Below are 27,500 nucleotides of genomic sequence, written 5' to 3' on the forward strand. Positions count from 1 at the left end.
TATGAACTATAAAAACACGAATTCATAAATGTATATACATACATCGCCGGCAAGTTTTTCAACCTTCTATCATTCAAAAAATCCAGTAATCATCAAAAGCCAAAAAAAAAAAAAGGAGAAAAAAAAAAAAACCACCCATACACTAATATCAAAGAACAAAAAAAAAAGGCTTACCACAAGAGCAAAGATATATCCCTCCCCTCCAAAAGAGAGAACGAAAGAAAAAACGTGAAAAGAAAACATTGAAAATCGGTAAAAACTCGGTAACTTTCGCGCGTAATAACTCCCCCGGACGAGACAGACAGCGATGCGCGAACGACACAGCCCCGCGTGTACTAAAGATATGAATAAAAATGAATAATTCCACGATGCAAGATGTGTAAGTAACGTTTCTATATTGCATCTTCAACGTTCATAAACATATTTCACATTGAGGAATTATTCCGTTTCAACTACATCCTCTTGTCACTATGGACTCTGTGAAATAATAACTTCAATCTTGGATAAAGATGTTTGAAATGTACTCTGGCTATAGAGTACTTCTTTCTAATATTCTGCACTGTCAGAATCTGTCCTTTTGATGTGAATATTAATGTTTGTAGTTATACCGTTGACTCGCTATAATTTTTTTTGACTGGGAGCACTACGTGTGCCATGTCAATAATTTTCAATGTATAGTCACTTCATTACTCATGGATAAGGTAGCCAACAGGTTTCATTTTGCATATCTAACGGTATATATATATATATATATATATATATATATATATATATATATATATATATATATGAATATATATATATATATGTATATATATGCATACATACATATACATATATATATGAATATATATATTATATATGTATATATTGTATATGCATACATACATATACATATACATATATATATATAAATATAATATATATATATATAAAATATATATATATATATATATATATATATATATATATATATATATATATATATACTGTTAGATATGACATGCAAGCTGAAACCTGTTGGCTACCTTAGCCATGGGTATTGAAGTGACTATACATAGAAAATGATTGACATGGCACATGTAGTGCTCCCAGTCAAAAAATTCATAGCGAGTCAACGGTATGACTACAAACATTAATATTCACATCAAAAGGACAGATCCTGACAGTGCAGAATGTTAGAAAGAAGTACTATAGCCAGAGTACATTTCGAATATCTTTATCCAAGATTGAAGTTATTATTTCCTCCTCCCACTTTTTAAATATCGAACTCAATCCATAACACGTTTAATAATAATAAAAGTTTGAGCGAAAGAACACAAGGAGATCCACGTGTATGTGCTATGTTGAGTGTTGATTGTGGAGTGTCTGTGTACTTAAGGAAGTGCTTGTTATTTTGTGAGTTTATGGGAGTGCTTGTTAGTTAATGGAAGTGCTTGTTAGTTTAATTTCGTGTTAGCTTGTTAGTTTATTGAAGTGCTTGTTAGCTTGTTAGTTTATGGAAGTGCTTGTTAGCTTGTTAGTTTATGGAAGTGCTTGTTAGCTTGTTAGTTTATGGAAGTGCTTGTTAGCTTGTTTGTGGGTGAGTCTTTTGTGAGGCTGTCGATTATATGTGAGAACCTATTTAGCCCATGAATGGTCCTTGCCATGAATTAATGTTTGTAGGAGTCTGTGAAGTGTGGTAGGCAGTGTATATCTGTGAGTGAGAGTTACGAGTATTTCTAATGTTGGAAGGGTGTAAGTGGTATTGTTTGTCAATATCGACGTGGTTGGTTGTGATTTTAGCCATTGTGTGTATTATGTGTGCTTGGCTGCGGGAGTGTGAGTACTAGGAAGTGTGTGTGTCTGTGATGATTTTTATATTGTGATACCAAAGATATATACATAATTTATTGACATTTAACTTTGCAGTCCTTATGTTTATTTGTTCAAGTTTGCTTATGTTATAACGTTTAAGATAGGTGTTTGGTGTCACGATTACAGGTGTGTGAGTTTTTTTCCTCAGGAAACTTAAGGTGCGTGACGTATAGTGTTTGTGTGTGCGTGCGTGTTTCGTGTTTGTTATTGGTACGCCTGTATTTATGTGAGATGTGTGTTTTGTCAAGTGTATGGTTATGTAGCGTACGGTTATGGAGGATTTGTGTGTGTGCTCGGGTGTAATACATCCTTTTGGAACTTTCAAGTTTATATTAAAATGGTCACGTCTGTTCTTACTGTTCCAAATCATCTTCCAAATCATCTTCCAAATCACACACACACACCACACACATACACACACACACACACGCGCGCGCACAATATATATATATATATATATATATATAGATATATATAGATATAGATATAGATATACATATATATACATATATATATATATATATATATACAACATGCAAATACATACAAATACATACATACATATGTATATATACAAACACAAACATATACATACACAAGGGTATGTGTGAGTACACGCGCGCGCGAGAGAGAATCCAGTATGGTGATGCATGCCTAGTACAAATCTTCTAAAGAAACACGAAAGAAAATGCCTTTTAGTAACTCAGTGTAGCATGTACTGTTGAGATGCACCAACGCCTGAGAGGACAGAAGTAACGACGTGAACACTTGCCTGGTCATCTTGTTAAGATTTACATTTCGTCAAAGCTTTGGGAAGAGATTTTCGCGAAATAAAAAGATACCATTCGATAGCGTGTTCGGTGATGGTTGAGAAAAAAAGAATGAAAGAAAGAAAAAAATGTACACCCTTGTTTGATATACTATTTTCTCGCTTCCATTTTTATTCCCATGTTTCAGTGCCATTCGGTTTCTACTCTTCTTTAAAAGCAAGACTTACGAAAGAGAACGTGAAAGAACGAGATAATGAGAATTACTTGGGCGGAAAAGGTTAATCTACAACGCTACTATTGTTACATCAGCATAGCAAACAGTTCAGTATAATCAATTAAATACAAATATCATTCTAGTACAATATACAACTACAACCGCAGAGCTTAATATATGACCGATATCTAAGCCTTAAATCCTATTTCAATTTCTCATAAACGTTATACAACATACGTTACCACAACACCGATACTTCTCACACCCACCCACACACACCAAAGTAATCGTAGATATCCATGACATGTACAGCATCGTAAGGAGTTTGTTCAGTCAGCGCATTGGGTTCGTTCGCGTGACTGTGAAGCCTCGAAGCAACTTGGTTTCGGGAAATTATCATGATTCTTGTGACTATATATTCGGAACATGCTCGTGAGATACTCTTTATGGTGACTGTACATATTTTATAAGGATAGAATGAAAGCTATGTACTATTATTAAAACATTCAATTTTCCAGGTTTTCTATTCCGTGGATGTAATTCAGTCTTGTATAACGGAGTACTTTCTGCAAAACGCTATAGCGGGGTAAACATATCGAGATATCTACATGAACGGTTTATGTACAAACGTTTCAATACACACACACACACACACACACACACGCACACACACACACACACACACGCACACACACACACACACATACATACATACTCACACTCACATACATACACATACACACTCACACTCAAACACACACACACACACACACGACACGACCTCATAACGACCCCGCCAAAGGTGAGCCCAAATGGACACCCCAAGTTCCAAATGACCCCTGACCCCCGCTCAAGTGTAATTACGGCCCTAATTACTTATTCAAGGGCGCGAGCATGAGTTGCTAATGAGCCCCGGATAACTTTCAACGGCCTACTTAAATTATCACATCAAAGGATCCAACCAGCGCTTCCTGCCCTTTAATGACACCTTAACTACTCCTTTACCCGGATCGTGCCCTACTTCCCCCCCCTATTTGGCCCTCCCTCCCCCTTCTCCCTCCGTCCGTTAGACTTTCCCTTATTTCACCCCTTCCTTTTTTTTATCTTTCCATAATTCCCCTTTCTCCCTTTCTTCTCTCTCCCTCTCTCTCTCTCTTCCTCCCTTTTAGAGTGTACCTCTCCCTCTCTCCCTACACTATTGGGCTCTATCCCTCCCTCCCTTTTTGGCTTCCACGTCTCCCTTCCTTCAAGTTTTTGGACTCTTTCACTCCCTCTCCCTCCATCCCTTCCTCCCTCCCTCTCCCTCCCTTCCTCCCACCCTCCCTCACCTCCATCGCCATCCCTTCCCCCCTTCCCCCCCTCGCCTTGCCTCCATCACGGCCCTCTGATAAACATATTGATCCTTCACCTCTCACGATTGACACTATACAACTTTTGAATAAAAAAATCGGTTTGATTTCGTTTCGTCTGTCTCTTTTATAGTATATATGTTTCGCTTAGTATCGCTAAGTTTCAGTCAAGATGAGGAAAATTAACATTACGATCTATAGAGTTTAAAAAAAATGAAAACTAAATAAAGACAAAATGGAGGCTGAATTAAACTTCAGATTCTCTCTCCTCTCTTCTTCTCTTCACGTCTCTTTCTCCTCTCTTTCTTTCTCTTTCTCTTTCTCCCCTCCTCTCTATCTTACTCTCACTCCCCCCCCCCCTCTCTCTCTCTCTCTCTCTACCTCTCTTTCTCTCTCCCTCCTCCCTCCCTCTCTCTCCACTCCCTCTCCCCCCCCTCTCCCTTTCCCTCCCTCCATATTTGCGGCACCTAAAGACCCCCCAGCGCCTCTTTCTCCCCAAATAAGAAAGAGAGAGAGAGAGAGAGAGAGAACGCGATTTTAAAATCCCATTAAATAGCAGATTTCAAAGGCCAAGATGCTCTCAGACTTCCTTCTTGAAACACGAGGCTGATGTGAAGGCGTTGACAAGCCACTCGAGGTACAGGGAGGTGTGTGTCCGCGAGGAGGAGCGCACATATACGCGTCTTTGGTGGTGTTTAGAAGTGCGTGAGGGACTTGTGTAGGGTGTGTGTGGAGGGTAGGGTGGGGGGGAGGGGGGATGTGTGTGTGGGGGGAGGTGTGTGTGTAGGTTGGGGAGGGGGTGGGGGACGTGTGTGTGTGTGTGTGTGTGGAGGGGGGGGGGGGGGGGGACTTGTGTAGGGTGGGGTGGGGTGGTGTGTGTGTGGAGGGGGGGGGGGGAGGGACTTGTGTAGGGTGGGGTGGGGTGGTGTGTGTGTGTGTATGTGTGTGTGTGAGTGAATGAGTGAGTAAGTGAGTGAGATAGATAGAGGGATAGAGAGAGAGAAAGAGAAAGAAAGAGAGAGAGAAAGATAGAGAGAAAGAAAAAGAAGTGTGGCGATGGATGGATTTTTGGGTGTGGTTTTCTATTACGTAAGAATCTTTACAATTCGGCGCACGCAAAATGCACATCAAAAATCGTGATCGCGTCATAAAACTATAGGAAACAACATGCAAACATGCCTTTAATTTCAGAAATGCTGCAATATGACTCCAGACACTTGTATATATATATATATATATATATATATATATATATATATATATATATATATATATATACATATACATATTTTTGTACTGTATGTATACAAGAAAAAGAAAAGAAGGGAGAAGGGCTAGAAAACGAAAGAGAAGGAAACAAAGAGAGAGAGAAAAAAAAAACATAAGTAAACTCTCTCTCTCTCATAACACACTGACGAATAAAAAAGAAGAGAAAAAAAAAACACAATAATCACATACAATTTACTGTAACATTACACCGCATCTTGTTTACGTAGGAGGGAGAAGAGGAGGAGGCGATGACGAAAGAGGGAAGATCGAGGAAAGTGGATGAAAGGACAAGAGTACGATGATCTGAAAGAAATAGGCAATAGAAATAGACAGGAAGGTGGATTAGAGATGGATAGCTGAAGATGAAGAGGGAGGGAATGGAGGGAGAGAGGGAGAGAGGAAAAAAGGAGAGGGGAGGGGAGGGAGAGAGAGAGAGAGAGAGAGAGAGAGAGAGAGAGAGAGAGAGAGAGAGAGAGAGAGAGAGAGAGAGAGAGAGAGAGAGAGAGAAGAAGAAGAAGAAGTAGAAAAAGGAGAGAGGACAAATTGAGTGAAAAAAAATTGATGGAAAGGACATACCAAAGAGGCAAGGAAAAAAAAGAGACAGAGAGACGGGGAGAGGAAGAGAAGGGGAAGGAAGGGAGGAAGAGAGGGGGGGGGGAGAAAGAGAGGCTGGGAGAGGAAGAAGAAGGAGGGGGGGCAGGACGGTGGGGGGGACGGGGAGCGAAGGGAAGCACCAGTCAGCCAAGCGATATCAAAGACCGATTCGTGATCCTCTTTGATGTTAAATTAGATGTCATAAAGGCGGGCAGCGGCGTCCGGCTGTGTCCAGTGGGAGCGCCGCTGCTGTCTCCCCGGTGCTCGCGTTCTCTCTCGCGTTCACTCTCGCGTTCACTCTCCAAGTCACTCGGGTGTTGGTCGTGACGTTCACTCTCCTGGTCACCCCGGCGCTCGCTCACTCTCTCTCTCTCGTTCACTCTCCGGTTCGACTTGCTGTTCACTCTCGCGTTCATCCTGGGCTTTTGTATTCATGTTCAGTATCATATTCATTGCCATGTTCATTTTCCCGTTCACCTTCGCGTTCACATTCAAACCCACTCTCGAATTCCTCCCCACGTTCATGCTCACGTTCACACTCACGTTCACGTTCACGTTTAATCTCCGTTCACGCTCTCGTTCACGCTCACGTTCAATCTCCGTTCACGCTCACGCTCAATATCTATTCACGCTCACGTTCACTATCGCGCACAAGTGTAGGTGAGAAGGGGGGGGGGATGAGGAAATAAAATAACAAGAGAGAAAGAGAAAAAAAATACATACTGACGGTAAATACGAAGAATCTGAGACGAATAACCTGCACTGAAAGAAAATGAGAAGACGTATACAGGCTATACTTAAGAACGAGGAAACAAATTTAAACGAAAGGCAACGCTCAAGAAATTTTAAAATCTGGCAAAAATCCTGGAGCATTATTCGTAAACAAGATGAACAACAACAACAACAACACACAATAAAAGCAGAAACAGGAACTGTCAGTCAAAACACACACATGGAGATAAGAATACAATATCTACAGTACGATAAGACAGAGATAAGAAAACAGATGATGAGAGATAGAGATGGATGGAGAGAGATATAGATGGGCAGACAGATAAAGCTAATAGAAAATTTAATGAAGGAAGGGATGAAAGGAGAGAGAGAGAGAGAGAGAGAGAGAGAGAGAGAGAGAGAGAGAGAGAGAGAGAGAGAGAGAGAGAGAGAGAGAGAGAGAGAGAGAGAGAGAGAGAGAGTGAGTGAGGTGTGAAAAAGAGCAAAAATATGAAAGAGAAAAGAAGAAACAGCGAAAGCGAGAATGAGAAACGAGAATATGAGAGAAAGTGTGAGCGAGAATGAGAGAAAGAGAAAATGAGAGAAACCAAGAGGGAGAATGAGTAAAACAGAAAACCAAAGAAAGCAAGGGCGAGAATGAGAGATAAAGAGAATGAGAATGAGAAAAAGAGAGAGAGAGAATGACAGAAAGCGAGAATAAGAGATATTATGAATTCGGGAGAAAGAGAGGGCGAAAATGACAGAAAGCGAGAATAAGAGACAGAATGAATTCGGGAGAAAGAGAGAGCGAAAAAGACTGGAAGCGAGAATGAGAGAAAGCGTGAGCGAGAGAACCAGCCAAACAGACAGGGCGAACGAACGAACCACCTCTCTGAGGAACACGAACCACCGAAGACCCAAGACGAAGGAGAAGACAATAAACCTCATAGAGAACCGTAATGGCGGAGGCGAGGCTGGGCGTCCCGGGGTCCATAGTGGGCGGGGGGGGGGGGGCCTTAGAAGGGGTCCTTCGGAAGAGGGGGAGAAGGGCCGCGGCACATACCCAGGTCACGGAGGGCACGGCCAATTGGGGGGGCGGCGAAGGCTTTGTAGGCGGCGTGCCCTGGGACCGCGAGTCCATCAGGCGCCCGTCACAGGAGGCGTTCTTACTCGCTCGCACGCAGGATTCGGGTAATGGGATCTCTGGGCGTGGGTGCGAGGGGAAACACACGCCGCTGGCACTCTCAGACACACGGGAACACACGCACACACACACACACACACACACACACACACACACACACACACGCACACACACACACACACACACACACACACACATACACACACACAAATACATCTATCTTTCTATCTATCTATCTCTATCTATCTATTTATCTATCCATCTATATACAAATATACACATATGTATATATACATTACTGATACATTGATATATTTAATATATACAGTCAGATATTGATAGGTAGATACACATAAATACACATCTAATTATGCAAAACACGTACAACACGACAGACAAGTACAGACACTTCTCCCGTACCCCTAACCTCTACCCTCGTGCCCCTGCCCCCCCTACCCCCCCTAACAAACCCCTCACCCCATTCCCCTTCCTCGCTACCCTAGGCCCTATACAACCCCCCCTCTTCCCCCCCCCTACCTTCCTCCCCTCCAACTCTCTCCCCCCTTCCCCCCTCCAACTCTCTACCCCCTCCAACTTTCTCCCCCCTTCCCCCTCCAACTCCCTCCCCCTTCATCCCCTTCCCCCCTCCTCTCTCCCCCCTTCGTCCCCTTTCCCCCTCTTCTCTCTCCCCCTTCACCCCCTCCTCCCTTCAACTCTCCCCTCTCCCCCTCCCCCCTTCCCCCCGCGGCCTCACCCGACCTCCTTCCACTATTACATAAATGGCTACTATCCCGGAATTAGTTTTATTTGAACATGAATTAAGAAATTGAGGCCGACGCTCCGGAGACTCCTAGTACATTTGGAGATTAGATTCCAACGTCGGATTTCTTCTCCCTTTTTTCCCCCTCCTCCTCCTCCTCCTCCTCCTCCTCCTCCTCCTCCTCCTCCTCCTCCTCCTCCTCCTCCTCCTCCTCCTCCTCCTCCTCCTCTTCCTCCTCCTCCTCCTCGTTTTATTATTCATATTCCAAATGTATTCCGCCGTGTCCACTCGAAAATTAAGTTTACGTGGACGGTGCCGCTGGGCGGGAGGGAGGAGGGGTGGGGGTGTTGTTCTGGGGAGGGGTGGTGGTTCTGGGGGGGTAGGAAGGAGGAGGAGGGGGGTGGGGGGTTGTTCTGGGGAGGGGTGGGGGTTCTGGGGGGGATAGGAGGGAGGGGAGGAGGGGGGTTTGGGGGAAGGGGGTGGAGGCGTGAAGTGAGGGGGAAGGGGAGGAAAAGAAGATGAGAAGGGAGGGGGCAAGGGGAGATGTATGGGGAGGGGAAGGGGAGAGAGGGATAGGGGGAATGTGAGAGAAGTGGCGGAAAGGGAGGGGGTAGGGGAGGAAATTGAAGGGGAAGGGGGCGCCTCCCCCCTCCTTTATCTTCTTCCCCCTCCCCCTTCCCCCCTCCGTCTCTTTTTAATCTTTGTCTCATATTTACCACAATTCTTCGACCATTTGAAAAAAAATGAACATCTAATCAGAGCGTGACGACCTTAAGCAACCCATATATAAGGTCTATTTTCCCATCTTCTCTCCTCTTTTTCTACACTTCCTCATTCGCCGGTCTATATCTGATTACATTTCCGTAGAACACAAGGAGAATGGGGAATGGGGGAGGGGGGAGGGTAAGGGAGATGGGGAGGTACTCTGCCTTCCCATCTGACCTTAGTGTGACCTTTTATCTCCCGCTGACCCTGTTTGACCTTTCGCTGTTAGATACGAGCGAATGATATGAGTTTTTTTTTTTAATCTTCGTTACGTGATGACAATAAGGATAAAATGTAGAAAATGGGTTATCATCTACCTGATTTTTTTTTTATCGAATCGTGATGATTATCATTATCATCATCGTCAACCCAATCATTATCAATATCATTATTATTATCTTCCTTATCATCCTTTTCGTAATTCTTATATAACAGGGTTTTTATCAATTGTTTACCGGGATCAATATATGAAAATGATTGGACTACCGTGCATGCATGTGTGTGTGTGTGTGTGTGTGTGTGTGTGTGTGTGTGTGTGTGTGTGTGTGTGTGTGTGTGTGTGTGTTTATCAATGTGTATTTGTGTGTTTGAATATGTGCTTCCTCCCCCCCCCCTCTCTCTCTCTCTCTCTTTTTTCTCTCTCTCTCTCATAAAGGCTTCTAAATCCGACATCATTAGAGACTATGTTTACTGTGTTTAGTATCATTAACAATTCCTTTCGTCTCGTGAACGAAAACAACAACGAAAGATCGCGAAAAACACCTTCCTTTGATCGAAAAAAATAGAGCGTGAAAATGATATTAATGATGATGAAAAAAATGGAAATCATAGTAATAATAAAATAACGACTATAAAGATAATAATAATAATAATAATAATAATAATAATAATAATAAATAAATAAAACAAACCACATCAGATTCATCAAACTCTTTCTTAAAACCACGAACCCCATAACCGGGTTTTTTAAACGTCCAGGCGCAACCGATCGTCTTTTGTCCAAAGGGGCGGGGCGTTCAAGTGGAACCGGGCTGTCCCATTCATCCGGAAACTTCTGTATTTCTTCTAATGAACTGACCGCCGTTGAGGGAGAGAGGAGGGAGGGAAGGGAGGAAGAGAGGGAGGGAAGGGAGGGAGGGGAGGGAGGGAAGGGAGGAAGAGAGGGAGGGAAGGGAGAGGGAGATAGGAGGGAGGGAGGAGGGAAGGAGGGAGAGAGAGGGAGGGAGGAAGGGAGAGAGGGGGAGGGAGGGAGGGAGAGAGGGAGAGAGGGAGAGAGGAGGGAAGGGAGAGAGGGAGAGGAAGGAGGGAGAGAGAGGGAGGGAAGGGAGGAAGAGAGGGAGGGAAGGGAGGAAGAGAGGGAGGGAAGGGAGGAAGAGAGGGAGGGAAGGGAGAGAGGGAGGGAAGGGAGAGAGGAGGGAGGGAGGGGAGAGAGGAGGGAGGGAAGGGAGAGAGGGAGAGAGGAGGGAGGGAAGGGAGGAAGAGAGGGAGGGAAGGGAGAGAGGGAGGGAAGGGAGGAAGAGAGGGAGGGAGGGAAGGGAAGGGAGGAGGGAGGGAGGGAAGGGAGAAATATAAAGATAGAGAGAGAAGAGAAGAGGAGAGGAGAGAGAAATATAAAGATAGAAAGGAGAGAAGAGAAGAGAAGAGGAGAGAGAAAAAGATAGAGATGATATAAAAAAATATAAAAATTTAGATGGATAAAGAGAGAAAAAAAAACTGCGTTTTTATCCAAACTAATCCGAAACACAGGAAATATCCCAATTAATTGTTCATCCGATATTCCTATTCTCCCAAAGAAGAATAACATCAGCAAAGGAAAGAAAGCGGAGGGGGGAAAAAAGAGGGAGAAAAAAATCAGGATTTGGAAAAAGCTGAAAACGACGCTGATAAAACCTCCTACGTGACTCCTAAGCCGAAGTCGAGAGTGAGAAAACGAACAGTTTGTGTGAAGGGGGGAGGGGGAGGGGGAGGGGGTTGCTATTTTTAGTTCATTTATCGTTATCGAAAGTGACTTTATTCACCTATTTTGATTGCTTGCTGACAGTTGAAGATGATATGAACGAGGAGGTGTTCGCTTCCATTAACTAATGAGTAATGAGAGAGGGAGAGGGGGGGGAGAGGGAGGGGGAGAGGGAGAGGGGGGAGCTCCCGAATAGGGAGAGGGGGAGAGGGAAAGGGGGAGGGAGAGGAATAGTGAGAGTGAGAGGGAGAGAGAGAGAGAGAGAGAGAGAGAGCAAGAGAGAGAAAGAAAGAGAACAAAGAAACCAAACAACATAAAAGACTTATCAGCAAATAAGAAAGAAAGAAAGAAAGAGAAAAAAAACATACCCCTACCCCCACCTCCACCCCCCAAAAAAAAGAAAGAAAGAAAGAAAAAAGTCCTCCTCCCTCAACATTGATTTAACAGACTGTGTCCTCTCCAGTCTTCCGGCTCTGTCCCGCGAGCCATAAACCATATCTTCCTCGATTTCAGACATCAACCGACAAAGTTCCTTTCCTTGGTCGGTATCAATCAAGCGCCCTTCATACGCCTAAAGTTCTGATTCCTCTTTCCACCCTTTTCCTCCCTTCATCCTACGGCAGGAAGGATTTTTGCTTCCCTTTTCTCCCTTTCCCCCTTCCTCTTCTTCTTACTGTCCGTTTTTCCTTCCCCCTTCCCCCTCCTCTGCTACTATCCGTTTTTCCTTCCCTCCCCCCATCCCCGCTCTCTCTCTTTATGAATAATAAAGTAAATGTCATTTGGAATTCCTTCATGGCGAGTTAAATACTCTCTTGTTCTCTAACTATTCCTTTCAGTCTATTTTTTTTCTTTCATTTTTTTCTCCAAAAATCAAAATTCTCTCTCTTTCTCTTTTACTCGCACTCTTCATTTACCGTTTGCTATCACATGATTTTCCAAACCTAATACTTCCTTGGTCCCATAATTCCAAGAGTTGTTTTTCTACAGCTGATCAAATAAAAAAATTCCCCTTATCACAGAAGAATTTGATATACAACTATAACAACTACAACTACAAATATAATAACCACAAAACCACAACAGCTAAAACAATTCAGAAACAACAGCTTCCATGATCTAATCTTTGTGTATGATTTTGTTTGCTCGACTATAATCGTCTTCTTAATTTTCTTCTACCTTTCCTTTCTCACTCCCTCTTCCATCTTCACCACTTGTTCTTCTTCTTCCTCCTTCACCTCCCCCTTCTCTTTTCTCCAATCTATCTCTCACCCCTCTTCTAATTCCTTCTCTCTTTCTCTCGTCTTTCTTCTAATTCCTACTCCCTTTTCTTCTAATTTCTTCTGTCTTTCTCTCCCCTTTCTTCTAATTCCTTCTCCCTCTCTCTCCCCCTCCTCATTTCTCCAACCAGTCTCTCCCTGTTCCTCTCTATCACTCACCCTCCTTCCCTATCCATCTCTCATCCTCTTTTCCTCTCTTCTATTCATCATTCTCTTTGCACCTTACCTTTCTCCTTTTTTCTTTTCTCATCTATATTACGCCATCTTCTCTTCTATCTCTCCCCTACTTCCTTCCTATCTCTCGCTCTTTTCTTCCACCTCACTCTCCTTTCTTCTTCTTCTTCTTCCCCTCTTCCATTTTCTTCTTGCTTCCTACGTATTTCCATCTTTATTCCCTTCGTTCTCTTCTCCCCTTCCTCCCTCCCCCTCTGTTCTGTAGCTATTTCCCCCATTTCTGCCTCTTCTTCCTTTTATCGGTCCGTCTTTCTCTCATCTTCTCTCCTCTTGCTCTTTTCTGCCTCGTCTCTATTCCCATTCTTTCTCATCCCTGTCTCACCCCTATTATTCCTTCTCTCCTTTACCTCTTTCGTTACCTTCCCACTCCTTCCGTCTACTTCATTCTCTCCCATATATAACTTTGTATTTTTCCCTTTCATTTCTTCCTTCTCCTCTATTCCTTATTTTTCTTTCCACTTCCATCCTCCTTACATATATCTCTCTCTCTTCTTTCTTCTCCTATTCATATACATATATTTTTTTTACTATTTCTCTCGTCTTTTTTTCTCCTCTTCCTCCCTCATTTTTTTCTTCATCTCTCTGTCTCTGCTTTTCTCTTTTTAATTCTATCCCTCTTCCTCTTCTATCCTATAAGATGTTTCTTCTATCTTTTTTCTCTACTTTATCCTTACAATCTCTCTTCTTCTCCTCCTTTCTCCTACCCTACGTCACCTTTTCCATCCTCTTTCTTTTCCCCTCTCTCTCTCTTCCTCTCCTTCTGTCTCCTCCTTATTTATAAATATATATCTTTCTTTCTTTTCCTCTCCTCCTTTCTCCTCCGTAATTATATCTCTTTCCATCGTGCTTCCTTTTTCCTCCCTGTATAATTCCTTCCTATCTTTCTCTCCTCGCTAACGCAATCATTCTCCTTTCTCCTCTGTATCTCTCCTTCTCCGTTCCTCTCCTCTCTTTCTCCCTTCCTCTTTATCTTCCCATCTTCTCTTTCTCCCTCTTTTTTCTTTTTCTTATCTCTCTTCCTCTCCTCTCCTCCTTTCTTTTCCCTATCTCTTTCCCAATCCTCTCCTCCTGTCTATTCCCTATCTCTCTCCTCTTTTCTTCTCCTATCTCTCTTCCTCTCCTCTCCTCCTTTCTTCTCCTATATCTCTCCCTCTCCTCTCCTCTTTTCTTCTCCTATCTCTCTCCCTCTCCTCTCCTCTTTTCTTCTCCTATCTCTCTCCCTCTCCTCTCCTTCTGTCTCTTCCCTATCTCTCTCCTCCTTTCTTCTCCTATCTCTCTCCCTCTCCTCTCCTCCTTTCTTCTCCTATATCTCTCCCTCTCCTCTCCTCTTTTCTTCTCCTATCTCTCTCCCTCTCCTCTCCTCTTTTCTTCTCCTATCTCTCTCCCTCTCCTCTCCTCCTTTCTTCTCCTATCTCTCTCCCTCTCCTCTCCTCCTTTCTTCTCCTATCTCTCCCCCTCTCCTCTCCTCCTTTCTTCTCCTATCTCTCTCCCTCTCCTCTCCTCCTGTCTCTTCCCTATCTCTCTCCTCCTGTCTCTTCCCTATCTCTCTCCTCCTTTCTTCTCCTATCTCTCTCCCTCTCCTCTCCTCCTTTCTTCTCCTATATCTCTCCCTCTCCTCTCTTCTCCTCTCCTCCTTTCTTCTCCTATCTCTCTCCCTCTCCTCTCTTCCTTTCTTCTCCTATATCTCTCCCTCTCCTCTCTTCCTTTCTTCTCCTATATCTCTCCCTCTCCTCCTCCTTTCTTCTCCTATCTCTCTCCCTCTCCTTTCCTCATGTCTTTTCCCTATCTCTCTCCTCCTTTCTTCTCCTATATCTCTCCCTCTCCTCTCCTCCTGTCTCTTCCCCTATCTCTCTCCTCCTTTCTTCTCCCTATCTCTCTCCTCCTTCCCTCCTTCCTCGCCGGGTCGAGACTCGGCAGGCGATTATGAGTTGAGTGTTTTGGCTATTGATTTCTTGAATCTGAATGGTGGCGGCATCCGATACTGTGGCAGCCCGGATGACACCAGGGCCCTCTGTCTCCACTTTTCCTCTGACCTCTTTGTCTCTCTCTCTCTCTCTCTTTCTTTCTCTTTTTCTCTTTCTCTCGACCTTTTGACCTTTTTCGGTTCTTTTGCTTTTGGGCTTTGATTTTTCTTTTTTTTGTCTTTTTTTTTAATTCTAGGTTCATTTTTTTCTCTGTGACCTCTTTGTCTTTTTTTTTCTCTTTGACTTTCCCTTTCCTCTTTCTTTCTCTGTTCTCGCCTTTCGCTTTGACCTTTGTTTCCTCTTTTCCTTTGATCTCTTTGTTTCTCACCTTACTGTCTATCCTTTCCTTTGAGTAACTCTCTGCCTCTCTTCTATCCGTGTTTTTCTCTTATTCCTCTTACTATTTCTCTTTATTTTCTTGACCTTTCTGTTTTCACCCTTTTTACTAGCTCTGTTTCACCTTTCTTTCCATTTTTTATGTGACCTTTCATCCTCCTTTTCACTCTTTTATAACTCTCTTTTTCACTAGTCATGTGACCTTCTTGTTCTTCCTCGTCTCTTTATCTTGTTGGCTTCACCCTTTCTTTCTTTCTTTGTCTCTCCTTATCTTTTGACGCTGTAGTTTCATCATTACTTGTGTTTATTTCATCTATCCTTTGTTCACTTTTTTTTCTTAACTTCTGTTTCCCTTTCTTTGTGATGTTTATTGCCTCCTATTTTCTGCTAAGTTTCTTTAATTTCCCTCTAGTTTCCTTCATTCGTTTCTCCGTTTTCTACGTCCATTCTTTTTCATCTTTTTTTCTCCTTATCTCTATTTCTCTCCATTCTCTTATGTCTGTTTCTCCTTACCCATTCTTTCACTTTTTTGTTTAGCCTTATTCTCGTACGTTAATCTCTTTGTCTTCTTTGTCCCATGTCCTCCGTTTCCATATCATCTGTGATTATTCTATCTCCATTTCCACGATCGTTTTCTCTTTTTTCCTGTGACCTTAATTAAATTCTATGATTCTCTTTCCTGTGACCTTTTCTTGATTGCTGTCTTTCGTCTCCATTAGACTTCATTTCTTTAGTCCTTCTTTCCTCAATAAACTTATCATTATAATCTTTTCTCGTGTAACCTATGACCTTTTTCTATTTCCTCTCATCTCTGTTTCTCTAACTCTCTTCCTCTTTCTTCTTACTATCTTTCCCCCTCTCCCCCTTCTTCTTTTCTTTTATTGATCTATCTTCTCTTCTATCTCTCCTTTTCCTGATCTCTACCTCCCCCCCCCACCCGTCCCCAAAAAAGCTTCTTAATAAGAGCATAATTAAGGTGTTGCATAAATTCTAGGTTGTTTATCTCAACGATTTTGAAAACAAGTTGTTTTGCAACTCAACAATAATGAGGAAACATATTAAATTTTGGACCTTATTAACATAATGAGATCATTAGGGTCGAGAAACCACTACTACTTTTCCTTAATTAATTACGAAGTCCTTTCAGTAATCAGTTTAACGAAGGATTTTGCTTTTACATATAGTTAATTATGTTAACCTTTGAGAGTACGAACAAACACCATGCACCTTAGAAGGCTTAGTTAATAGAACAATGGAACATATTTGTTATTTCCCCTGGTTATTCTTTTTGATTTTACGTTGTAATCTTTTCTTGTACTAACAATGATGAACATGTCAATATAACATAAATTGAAGTGAAAATGAATTCGTGTGTGTGCGTAACTGTGTGTATTTGAACGCATTTATGTGACTACTCGTGGCTGTGCGAGATGCGTTCTAACACTTCTATGTATGAACACCCGCGTGCATTAAGTGTGTACGGGTGTGTGATATCACTTTCAACTCCGCCGTGTTGAACATTACCCTCATTTGCCTGCTCGACCCTCTCGCCGCGTCCTGTGTAACAGAGGACGTCCCTCACAGCTTAGGTCGTAACTCCTTTGTGTTAGTTCCATCTTTCTTCTTCCCCATTCTTGCACCTTTTCTTCATTCGTCTTTTTCCTGATTCTTAGGATATTGTAACGGCATTCATTCGCCGCGTTATTACAACCTCGGCATTCGTGCAAGGCGTCTGCAGATGAATATATGACCCGTGACTTCATACACAGATGGTTCTTCATCGATTTTATGAACTGGCAGAGATGGTATCAACCCTCTAAACTCGAATAGCTGGTGATACATCTATGCTCTACGGGCTTATACATGATAATAATAATAAACGTAATATCGGTTTTCCTCCCTCTAAGACGGAAATGACATATCGGACTTCTCGACTGACCCTTTTAATAAACGTAATGTGCAGTTCTGTCCGGGAGATGTATCAGGGGGGAAAACATTGGCAGATAAATATTATAGGTAAATAAACCCCCCCGCACTCTACAGATAAGGGCACTTGAGAAAATCTCGCCTCCTTAAAGTTCCAGGCAAAGGTCATTCCCTGGCATCTTCTCGTGTAGCAGATGTGAAGAAGGAACATAATTTACTTTCTTGCGCGAACGCTAGCAATATTGTTCCCTTCCCTCGTCTTTGTCGCCATTGGTCATCGCCGCGGGAATGAGAGTTGCCAGATACCGCTTTTCGCCCGTGCTCTTTCTCTCACACACGAGGAACTGCGGTAAATTTACTGTATCAGGATAATGCCGAGCTTTATTACAGACGCGGCCACACACGCTTTCCTCTCTCCCACCAGGATTATGCAGCGAGATTGCAACGTGCGGAGATTTAAAAAAATGGATTATCACGCATCGGTGGCGGGCGGTAGGAAATGCCTTCATTAAGCGTCCAATTAGATTTCCAGGCGTCATATTTCCACTAATGAGCGGGCGAGAGCCAGGCAGGCGCGAGCAAAGGGCGCGTGCGAGCTTCTGATTGGTCAGAGGATCTTGGGTAGGCGCGTCAATATGTGGATAATAATGTATGCTTTCCTTTTCTTTTCCTTTTCTTTCTTTTTCTTTCTCGGAAGGGACTTCCTTGCTCCAGATCTCGACATGGAAGGAAAAATCTTTATCTTGAGAGGGAGTATGATGCTGAGGAAGTAGGTCGATATGGTAAAGAATTATACTTGTGTTTTCTTCGAATATTCACGTACATGCGTTGAGAAAGCACAGGGAAGTGATATTATGTAGACAGATATTGTACTGATATAATGATTTTGTTCATATAACTATCAGTGTCTTTGAAACGTGTAACACAGACCTTACAGACTTGTACTATCATATTTTATTTAACTTCCAATAATTTTTATAATCCAGCATCTATTCCACATAGAAGGATAATGTATAATTCAAATAATGATGTTCATATAACAGCCAGTGACTGCCAAACGCACGATACAACCCACATAATACATTTGTCCATTCTTTCATTTTATTTAACCTTTAAGAATTCTTTTCCTACCACAACTATTCTGAATGTCTCGTGGAACGGGCACTAAGCAACAAGTGCTGGAAAAGTAATGTACACTTGAGACGTACCTAGAGAAAGCTTAACTGCAATTCACTGCAACATACCTGTGATTTGTTAGTGAAGGTAAGAGTAAAGAAGTACGGTATTTATCTGATTTACTTCATTATTTTCTCTATTGCACGTTCTTTTATATTATGGTAAGTACGTTCGTGCATAGGAATATCGTTGTCAACATAATTATGTGCCACTTTGCAACAAAAGGCGAAGGCAATTCTCGACACTGTGTTGAGCAAGGCGTGTCTTGTGAAATATGGGAAAGTTTTTTTTTCGGTTCAAAAGTCAAAAAGTGTGTCACCCATAGAAATGGTTACGGATATTTCTCACACAAAGAAGTTTCTCACAATCAGACAAATTTTCATTCAGGGGACTTTTTGAACACTATCAAGGTCGTCAGAATAGGTCACAAAGCCATTTCTAGGTTGCCGAGGGAATCATTTCCGTGGCAACTTTGTTTTTTTTTTTCTTCTCACTTTACTATGACTCAACCTGACACTTTGCAGCTCTAAGACAAACGCATACTATAATGTTTTTTGCGATCTCTCGTTTTCATATAAATTAGTATCTTATTTCTTTCCCATTCGTACCAACCTTTGCAATAATTTTCGCGCCATGCATTCCCTTACTACTAAACATAAAACAAGCATATACTATTACCATATCCCCCCCCCACACACACACCCTCTTCCTTCATATTAATCCTTCTTCCTATAATCTAATTACCTTTTACATTCATACTTATCTTTAATTCAGTTTCCAGTTACAAAAGAATTGGACAAAAAGGACAAAAAAGAAAAGAAAACAAATTCAAAACAAAAAGAAACGCATCCAAGCTGTGTTTACATTTAATACAACGGTTCTTGAAGGCAAAGGGATCATATGTACTATGCTTGAATACATGCAACATTATGCATCTTGGGCACTCCGGGTACGTTAGTACGGAAAGTGAGCTCCGTTATAAGTATGCCACGCTCATCCCGACAGTATATTTGAGTAATGTATTTCATATATTCTGATGAAGTGATTTGTCTAAGTGCTTAGCGGTGCAGAAGTGTGTTTACATATACGTAATGGTTAACATATTTACGTTAAGAATACTCGAAATAATCATTGTTTAAGATCTGATTTTTTTCTTTTTTTTTCTTCAAAATTTCAGTTATCTGCATTTGTAAATCTTAAAAAATGACACAATCGGAATACATTTCTTTGATTTGACTGTTCTTTAGACATTTTTATACAAATCAATAATAATATAACCAGAAGAAGAACAAGAAGAAGAAGAAAAAAAAAAACAATATAAGAAAGAAAACAAAGTCAGAAAAGACAAAAGATAGAAAAAAACGACAAAAAAGTAAGAACAGAAAAAAAAAGAGGAAAGAAATATAGACAAAAAAAGCCGAAAAAAAGGAAAAGAAAAGAAAAATGGGTAAAGAGCGATGAAACAATTTATTTGAAAGAGATAAATATCGACGGAATTTCAATACCATCGCATCAGTATTTACCAGCTTCTCTCAGATCTTCGTCATACAGGAAGCACACCTGGGTCTTTTCTCCCCCTCTCCCTCCCCCTCTCTCCCCCCTCCCCTCTCCCCCACCCCTTTATCTTCCCCATTCTGTACCACCCCTTCCCCCTCTCCTTCCCCTCTCTACGTCTTTCCCTTGTCTTATTCTTTCTTGTTTTTTTTTATTATTCTTTGTCTGTTTGTCTTTGTCTAAGTCTGTCTGTAAGTATGTCTGTCTGTCTGTAAGTCTACCTGTAAGTATGTCTTTCTGTTTGTTAGTGTGTCTGTCTGTCTGTAAGTATGTATGTCTGTCTGTATGTAAGTATGCTTATCTGTGTCTCTGTCTCTCTATGTCTCTTTCCCTCATTTCTCATTCCTCTTTTTCTCCTAGTCTGTCACTTACTCTCTCCTTTCTTTCCTTTCACTCACATCCTTCTTTTTTCTATCTATCTTCCTTCAGTCCTTGCTTGCTACTCTTTCCCTCTCCCACATATCTCTCTCTCTCTCTTTCCCTTTCTCACTTCTATTTCCCTATCTATCTTCCTCCGCCCTCTCTCTCTTTCCTCCTCACCCTCTTTTTTCCTCTTTCTCCTCTCCCTCTCTTTCCCTCCTCTCCCTCTCCCTCTCCCTCTCCCTCTCTCTCTCTCTCTCTCTCTCTCTCTCTCTCTCTCTCTCTCTCTCTCTCTCTCTCTCTCTCTCTCTCTCTCTCTCTCTCTCTCTCTCTCTGTCTCCCTCTCCCTGGCCACTGCCTCCTTTTCTTCCCCAATAAGACCACCCCTCTCAACCCATTTCCTCATGAAGACCCCAATGATTACAGCGTTCACCCCGCCCCCCCCCTGCCCTCCTCCTCCTTCGCTAACCCCCTCTTTCCTCTATTTTCTGCAACAGCCGTCTTCTCGTCATCGTCCTTTTTCGGTCTATTTCGTTTCATTCATTTTTTCCCTTTTGGTTATGTTGATTGGCTTGTTTTGTTTTATTGTTATTATTATTATTATTATCATAAAAAATAGGATTTTGCTAATTATTATCAGATTATCATCATCATTATTTTCAATATTATTGCTATATCATTATTACTATCATTATTATTGTTATTATTATCATTCTTCTTATTATCATCATTATTGTTCTCATTACTACGATCAATATCATCATTGTCCTTATTCTTGACAACATTATTATATTATTATTATTAGGAAGGGGATTTCACATTCATCCTCTGCATCATTAACCTATATCCCTTTGCATCATTGCATTGCATTGCTTGTTTTTGCGATTCCCTTACTACCCTGCACACAATTGTACCACAAACAAGTTATAATACTACGCAATATGACAAGTAATCCAGTCATGCATTGTTTCCTTTCCTTTGTCTATGTCTGTCTGTCTGTCTGTCTGTCTGTCTGTTTGTCTGTCTGTCTGTCTGCCTATAAAGCACCTGGGTTAATTCCTGTTTGAAGTGACCTCCTGAGTGACCTCGCATCAGTAAGGAATATAAAAAGAAGAAATTGAAAAAAAAAAAAAAAAATACATAAAAAGGTGAAAGCAGCGCGCGTGTGTGCGTGTGTGGGGACATACGACAGTGAGGGTTGTGCAAGTCTAAGTGTAAGGATGTGTGTATATTTGTGCAAGCGCCCGTGCGTGTACTTGTGTGTGTTTATGTGTGTGTGTGTGTGTGTGTGTGTGTGTGTGTGTGTGTGTGTGTGTGTGTGTGTGTGTGTGTGTGTGTGTGTGTGTGTGTGTGTGTGTGTGTGTGTGTGTGTGTGTGTGTGTGTGTGTGTGTGTGTGTGTGTGTGTGTATGTGTACGTGAGTGCGTGCGTGCATGTGGATGCATATGTAAGTGTGGGTACGTGAAGGCGTGGCGTGTGTGCGTGCGGAAGACGTACCTGTATCCCTTGTCCCGCAGCCTCCTCCTCATGACGGGCGAGGCTTCCGTCACATCGACCTGTACGGAGCCCGCGGCCAGGACCTGTGTCACGTGACCGTCCCCGGCCCCAAGATCTAGCAGCCGCTCGCCCACCCACATCTCCTCCTCATCCTTCAACTCCTCTTCCTCCTCCTTTTCCTCCTCTTCCTCCATAACCATTCCGTCGCCGCGACCTCCCTCCTCGCACCCTCCTCCTCTCTCCACGTCGCAGGATACGGGAAGATTCCTCGCCGCCGCGGCCGTCCTCCTGATGGCTCCTTGTCCTCCTTCCCTCGGCTGCTCTTCCTGGTCGTCCTCCTTGTCCTGCTCCCTTGGCCCTACGAGGAGCCTCTTGGCCTGCGCTGTCGACCAGACGAACATCCGGCCGCGGTCCAGCAGCCTGTGGGGAGAGAGAGAGAAGAGGAAGGGATGTTAGCTCTCTCGAGTGGCTGTCTTGTGGAGGAGGGAGGGGAGGGAGGGAGGGTTTGAGAGGGAGGTTTAAGGGGAGGGAGGGAGGGTTTGAGAGGGAGGGGAGGGAAGGAGGGTTTGAGAGGGAGGGGAGGGAAGGAGGGTTTGAGAGGGAGGGAGGGAGGGTTTGAGGAGGGAGGGAGGGAGGGAGGGTTTGAGAGGGGGGAGGGAGGGTTTGAGAGGGAGGGAGGGGAGGGAGGGAGGGAGAGGGGAGGAATTGAAGGGGAGAGGAGGGAGGGAGGGGGGGAGGGATTGAGAGGGAGGGGAGGGAGGGTTTGAGAGGGAGGGGAGAAAGAGAGGGTTTGAGAGGGAGGGGAGGGAAGGAGGGTTTGAGGGGAGGGAGGGAGGGAGGCAATTTGGGGGTGGGAGAGGGGTTGAGGGAGGGTTGAGAGGGAGGGAGGGAGGGTTTGTTGGGAGGGAGAGGGTTGAGGGAGGGGAGGGAGGGTTTGAGGGAGGAGGAGGGAAAGAGGGAGGGTTTGTGGGAGGAGGTTTGAGGGGAGGGGAGGGCTTGAGAGAGGGAGAGAGGGGATGGGGAGGGAGGGTTTGTTGGGGGAGGGAGGGGAGGGATGAAGTGAATGAGTGACGGTTTAAGGGGTGGAGGGAAGGAAGAAGGGATTGAGAGAGAGAGAGGGAGGGTTTGGGGAGAGAGAAGAAAGGAGGGAGAGAGGAGAATAAGGGAAGGAGGGTACGGAAGGAGTTAGGGAGTTAGGGGGTGAGGGAGGAAAGGAGGGAACGAGAGAGGGAGGAAATGAGGGAGAGAGGGAGGGAGAGGGAGAGAGGGAGGGAAAGAGAGGGAGGGAGGGAGGGAGGGAGAGAGAGAGAGAGAGAGAGAGAGAGAGAGAGAGAGAGAGAGAGAGAGAGAGAGAGAGAGGGAGAGAGAGAGAGTGAGAGAGAGAGAGAGAGAGAGAGAGAGAGAGAGAGAGAGAGAGAGAGAGAGAGAGAGTGAGAGAGAGAGAACTAAAGAACCAAAGAACCAAAAGGGTGTCCACTTATACCCTCCCCCCCCAAAAAAAAAAAAGCATCACGAAACAAAAGACAAACAAAACTACCACATACAAACCCAACACGCGCCCACCCTCCAAACAAACAAAACAAATACAAAAACAAGTACAAATCCACACACGCAAGCCAAAGACAAAACAAAAGACAAACGACAAAGCGAAGAGAAGGGAGAGAGAGAGAGAGAGAGAGAGAGAGAGAGAGAGAGACGGAAGCACGAACGCATATTAGTTGTACAGCCTAACCTACGTCCACTGGCGCCCTTCTTGCTCGAACCCTCCACTTCTCTCGCCAACCCTACACTTCTAACCCACTTCTCTTTGTCTCTCCTTTCGTCTGACCTATTTCATGTTTTTGGTTGTGTCTTAGTTAATGTTCGTTATTTGTATTTTTTTCATTTATTCTCTATTTTGTTTGCTGTATCATCTCTCTTTCTCTCTCTCTGTGCCTATTCCCTCTCTCCTCTCCACTCTTCTCTTTTTTCTCTCTCTCTGTCTATTCCCTCTCTCCTCTTCTCTCTCTCTTTGCCTATTCCCTCTCTCCTCTTCTCTCTCTCTCTCTGCCTATTTCCTCTCTCCTCTCCTCTCTCTCTCTCTCCCTCCCTCCCTTCCTCCCCCCCTTCCTCCCTCTCTCTCTCTCTCTTCCTTCCCTCCCTCCCTCCCTCCCTCCCTCTCCTCCCTCCCTCTCTCTCCTCTCTCCCTCTCTCACCGTCTCATAAGGAAATATGAAGTTGATATCTCTCCTGTGGACCGCAGAGTTGACTTCCATGTACTTGCCTTATATGATTTTCGACTGTCTTAAAGGTTAGAGTTTAACACAATATTCTCACAGAGGATAAAGAACGAGAGGGAAGAGGGGAAGGGAGAGGAGAGAGGAGGACAAGAGCGAAGAAAGAGATAAGGGGGGAGAGGGAGAGGAGAGAGAGTTTAGAGAGAGTGGATGAATGCAAACGGAAAAAGGGAAGGGAGGGGGCGAAAGACGGGAGGGAAGGGGGAAAGAAGGGAGGGAAGGGAAAAGAAGGGAGGGAAGGGAAAAGAAGGGAGGGAAGAGGGTAAGTAGGGAGAGATGGAGGAAAGAAGGGGCGGGAAATGAAGGGAGGGAAGAGGGAAAGTAGGGATAGAAAGGGGAAAGAAGGGAGGGAAGGGGGAAAGAAGGGAAGGAAAAGGGAAAAAAGGAGGGAAAGTGAAAGAAGGGAGGGAAAGGGAAAGAAGGGAGGGAAGGGGAAATGAAGGGAGGGAAGGGGGGAAGAAGGGAAGGAAGTGGAAAGAAGGGAGGGAAGGGGAAAGGAGGGAGGAAAGGGGGAATGAAAGTAGGGAAGGGAGGAAGAAGGGAAGGAAGGGTGAATGAATGGAGGGACGGGGGAAAGAAGGGAGGGAAGGGGAAAGAAGGGAGGAAAGGGGAAATGAAGGGAGGGAAGGGGAAGGAGGGAGGGAAGGAGGAAAGAAGAGAGGGAAGGGGGGAAGAAGGGAAGGAAAGGGGAATGAAGGGAGGGAAGGGGGAAGAAGGGAGGGAAGGGGAAAGAAGGAAGTAAGGAGGAAAGAAGGGGAGGAAGGGGGAAGAAGGGAGGGAAGGGGGAAGAAGGGAGGAAAAGGGGAATGAAGGGAGGGAAGGGGAGGAAGGGAGAAATAAGGGAGGGAAAGGGGAAAGAAGGATAGGGAAGGGAGAAAGAAGGGAGGGAAGGGAGTGAAGGGGGAAAGAATGTGAAGGAAGGAAAGGAAGGGGGAAAGAAGGGAGGGAAGGGGGAATGGAGGGAGTGAAGGGGAAAATGAGGGGAAAACTAGAGAGGATAATGAATGAAAGGGAAGGGGAAAGTGAGGGGAAAAGAAGGGAGGAAATCTAGAAAAAGGAGAAAAGACGGAGAAAAGGATGAAGTAGTGAGAGGGGCGAGGAGGAAAGGGGGAAACAATGAAAGGCAAAAGGACTCCCATGAAAAAAAAAAAAGCGAAAGAGGGGAAAGGAGGGGGAGGAAGGAGGAGGAAGGGGGTTCACAATTATGCGACCTCTCCTATGACAAGTTTATATAGGAACGGCGGCAATAAATATCAAGAAATGCAAATGGCGGGCACATTGGAGGAAGATTAACATGACAAAGTTTTGCGGGGAGAACCTGACGATGAAGGATGTGCGCACACGAGCCGGTAGGTAGGGGGGAGGGGGAGGGGGTAGGGGAGGGAGGGAGGAGGGCGGAGGGGGAGAGAGGGAGGGGAAGGAGGAGGGGAGGAGAAGGGAGCTAAAGGTCAGCTAAGGGGGATGGGATGGGGTGGGGGGGAAATGGAGAGGGAAAAGGGAGAAGGGAGATGGGTGGGGGGAAGAAAGGGGGAGGGGGCAATACGAGATAGGGAGAAAGAGGGAGGGGAAGTAGGGGTAGGTATGGGATACGGAGAAAGGGGGAAGACGGGGATGGGGAGAAGGGGAGAGAGGGAGTAGGAGGGGGTCGAAGGGGAAAATGGGGAGGAGACGGGGAAAAAGGGGGGAGAAGGGGAGGAAAAGGGGAGGAGGCGGGAGCATATAGTGGGAAGGGGATAGAAAAGGGGGATAGGGGGAGAGGGGGAGGTAAGGGAGAAAAGAGATATAAGAGGAAAGAGGGATGGGAAAGAAGGTGACAAGGGTTGGGAAGGAAGAAGGGAGAAAGGGGAGGGGGATGAAAGGGGAGAGGGAACTGGGGACATTGGTGGGGGGAGGGGGATAAAAGGCGAATTATGTTGCCATTTAGACCTTTTCTCTTTTTTAAAGTTGACAGAGCCGGTCAGCCGTTGCTATCGTGCTCGCCCTCCGTTGCCACATAAGGGAGGGAGGGAGAGAGGGAGGGAGGGAGAGAGGGAGGGAGGGAGGAAAGGAGGGAGTGAGGAATGAAGGGAGAAAGAAAGGAAATAAAACGAGGGAAGGAAGAAGGAAGAAGGAGGAGGGGAGTGAGGGAGGAAAGGAGAAAAGGTGTTGAGGGAGTCACGGAGGGAAGGAGAAAGGAAAAGGGTAATGGAGGGAGGAAAGGAGGGAGATGAAAAAAAGGAGGGAAATAGCGGATAAGGAAAAGAAGAACTCGCCGTCCCCTATCACCCCTATCCCCTATAAAAAAGATAAAAAAGAGAGAGAGGGAAAGGTACAGGAGGAAGAAAAAGGGATGAAGGAGGGAGGGACGGAAGGAAAGAGGACCGGGTAGGAGGACATAGATCTTTAAATAATCATAAATCGAGAAACAAAAGAGAGTCTCGAAGAGTAACTGCACTACGGTAATCAGAAGGAAACAAGCTCTCGTTATTTCGTCTCAAAAGGGCGACGGAGAAACGAATGTGTGTATGTGTGTGTGTATGTGTTTGTGTGTAAGCGAGAACACTCCGAGAGGCAAGCATCAGAGAAAGAGATAACGATAAATATGAAAATCAATCACTGGCTCATCGGCAAGCCCGCCATGTTGCTGAGGAGTGCTGCCATCTCTCGGCCGCCCCGTGAACTAAACGCTCTTGTTTTCTTTTTGGGATACGTAAGGAACCTTTCATTTTAGAATATTTCCTTCCCTGCACGCACACATACCTACACACACACGCGCACTCTCTTACTCTCTTGCTCTCTTGCTCTCTTACTCTCTCTCTCTCTCTCTCTCTCTCTCTCTCTCTCTCTCTCTCTCTCTCTCTCTCTCTCCCTCTCTCTCTCTCTCCCTCACTTCAAGTCCACAAGAAATAAACCCCATTTAATTCAAACACCCATACAATCACCAACCATAAACGAAAGAAAAACAAAAAACAAAAACAAAAAAAAAAACATTAATATATCTAAAAAAAACAAAAAAACACATCATCCCTCCCTTTAGTGAATATAACATTCGTACAATGAAGAAATTTCCAAGACGTAGGTTTTAAAAATTCCAGGCCATCAAAATGCAAGAGGAGCACAAAGCCTGCGAGAGGTCGCTCAGCCCCCGGCACCAACTCTGTATCATTCCCTTACGTTGCCACTCGTCCCCAGCCGCATTATTTCCCCCCCCTCCCCTCCCCCCTTATTTGTTATTCCTTCGTTTACTACGGTTTTCTTCTTCTTCTTCTTCTTCTTCTTTTTCGTTTACTTTTTTTTGTTTTGTTTTGTTCTTCTCTCTCTTCTCCTTCTTTGTCGTCTCGTTTTTCTTCTTCGTTTACTGCGTTCTACTTACTTCTTCTTTGTCGTCTCGTCTTTCTCCTTCGTCGTTTTTTCTTTCTTCTTCGTTTACTACGTTCTTCTTCTTCTTCTTCATCGCCATCTCTTTCTTCATCTATTACGTTCTTCCTCGTCGCCATCTCCCCTTCTTCTCCTTCGTTTACTACGTTCTCCT

At 44.2% G+C, this 27,500-nt stretch overlaps 1 protein-coding gene across 2 annotated transcripts in view; it reads right to left on the bottom strand.

The window, feature by feature from the left end:
* The window catches only part of LOC122254856 (protein-L-histidine N-pros-methyltransferase), a 201,170-nt gene that overhangs the window by 11,960 nt on the left and 161,710 nt on the right, over positions 1–27,500 (bottom strand). For both annotated transcript variants that reach the window (XM_043018712.2, XM_043018711.2), the window contains exon 2: positions 21,714–22,133. In XM_043018712.2, coding sequence (XP_042874646.2) covers positions 21,714–22,114 — 401 coding nt within the window. In that variant the 5' untranslated portion in view covers positions 22,115–22,133. The remainder of the gene's footprint in view (positions 1–21,713; positions 22,134–27,500) is intronic.

The sequence above is a fragment of the Penaeus japonicus genome, unplaced genomic scaffold, assembly GCF_977035675.1.
Source record: "Penaeus japonicus unplaced genomic scaffold, GWHDUDI00000001_assembly GWHDUDI00000014, whole genome shotgun sequence".
In the NCBI taxonomy this organism is placed as follows: Eukaryota; Metazoa; Arthropoda; class Malacostraca; order Decapoda; family Penaeidae; genus Penaeus; species Penaeus japonicus.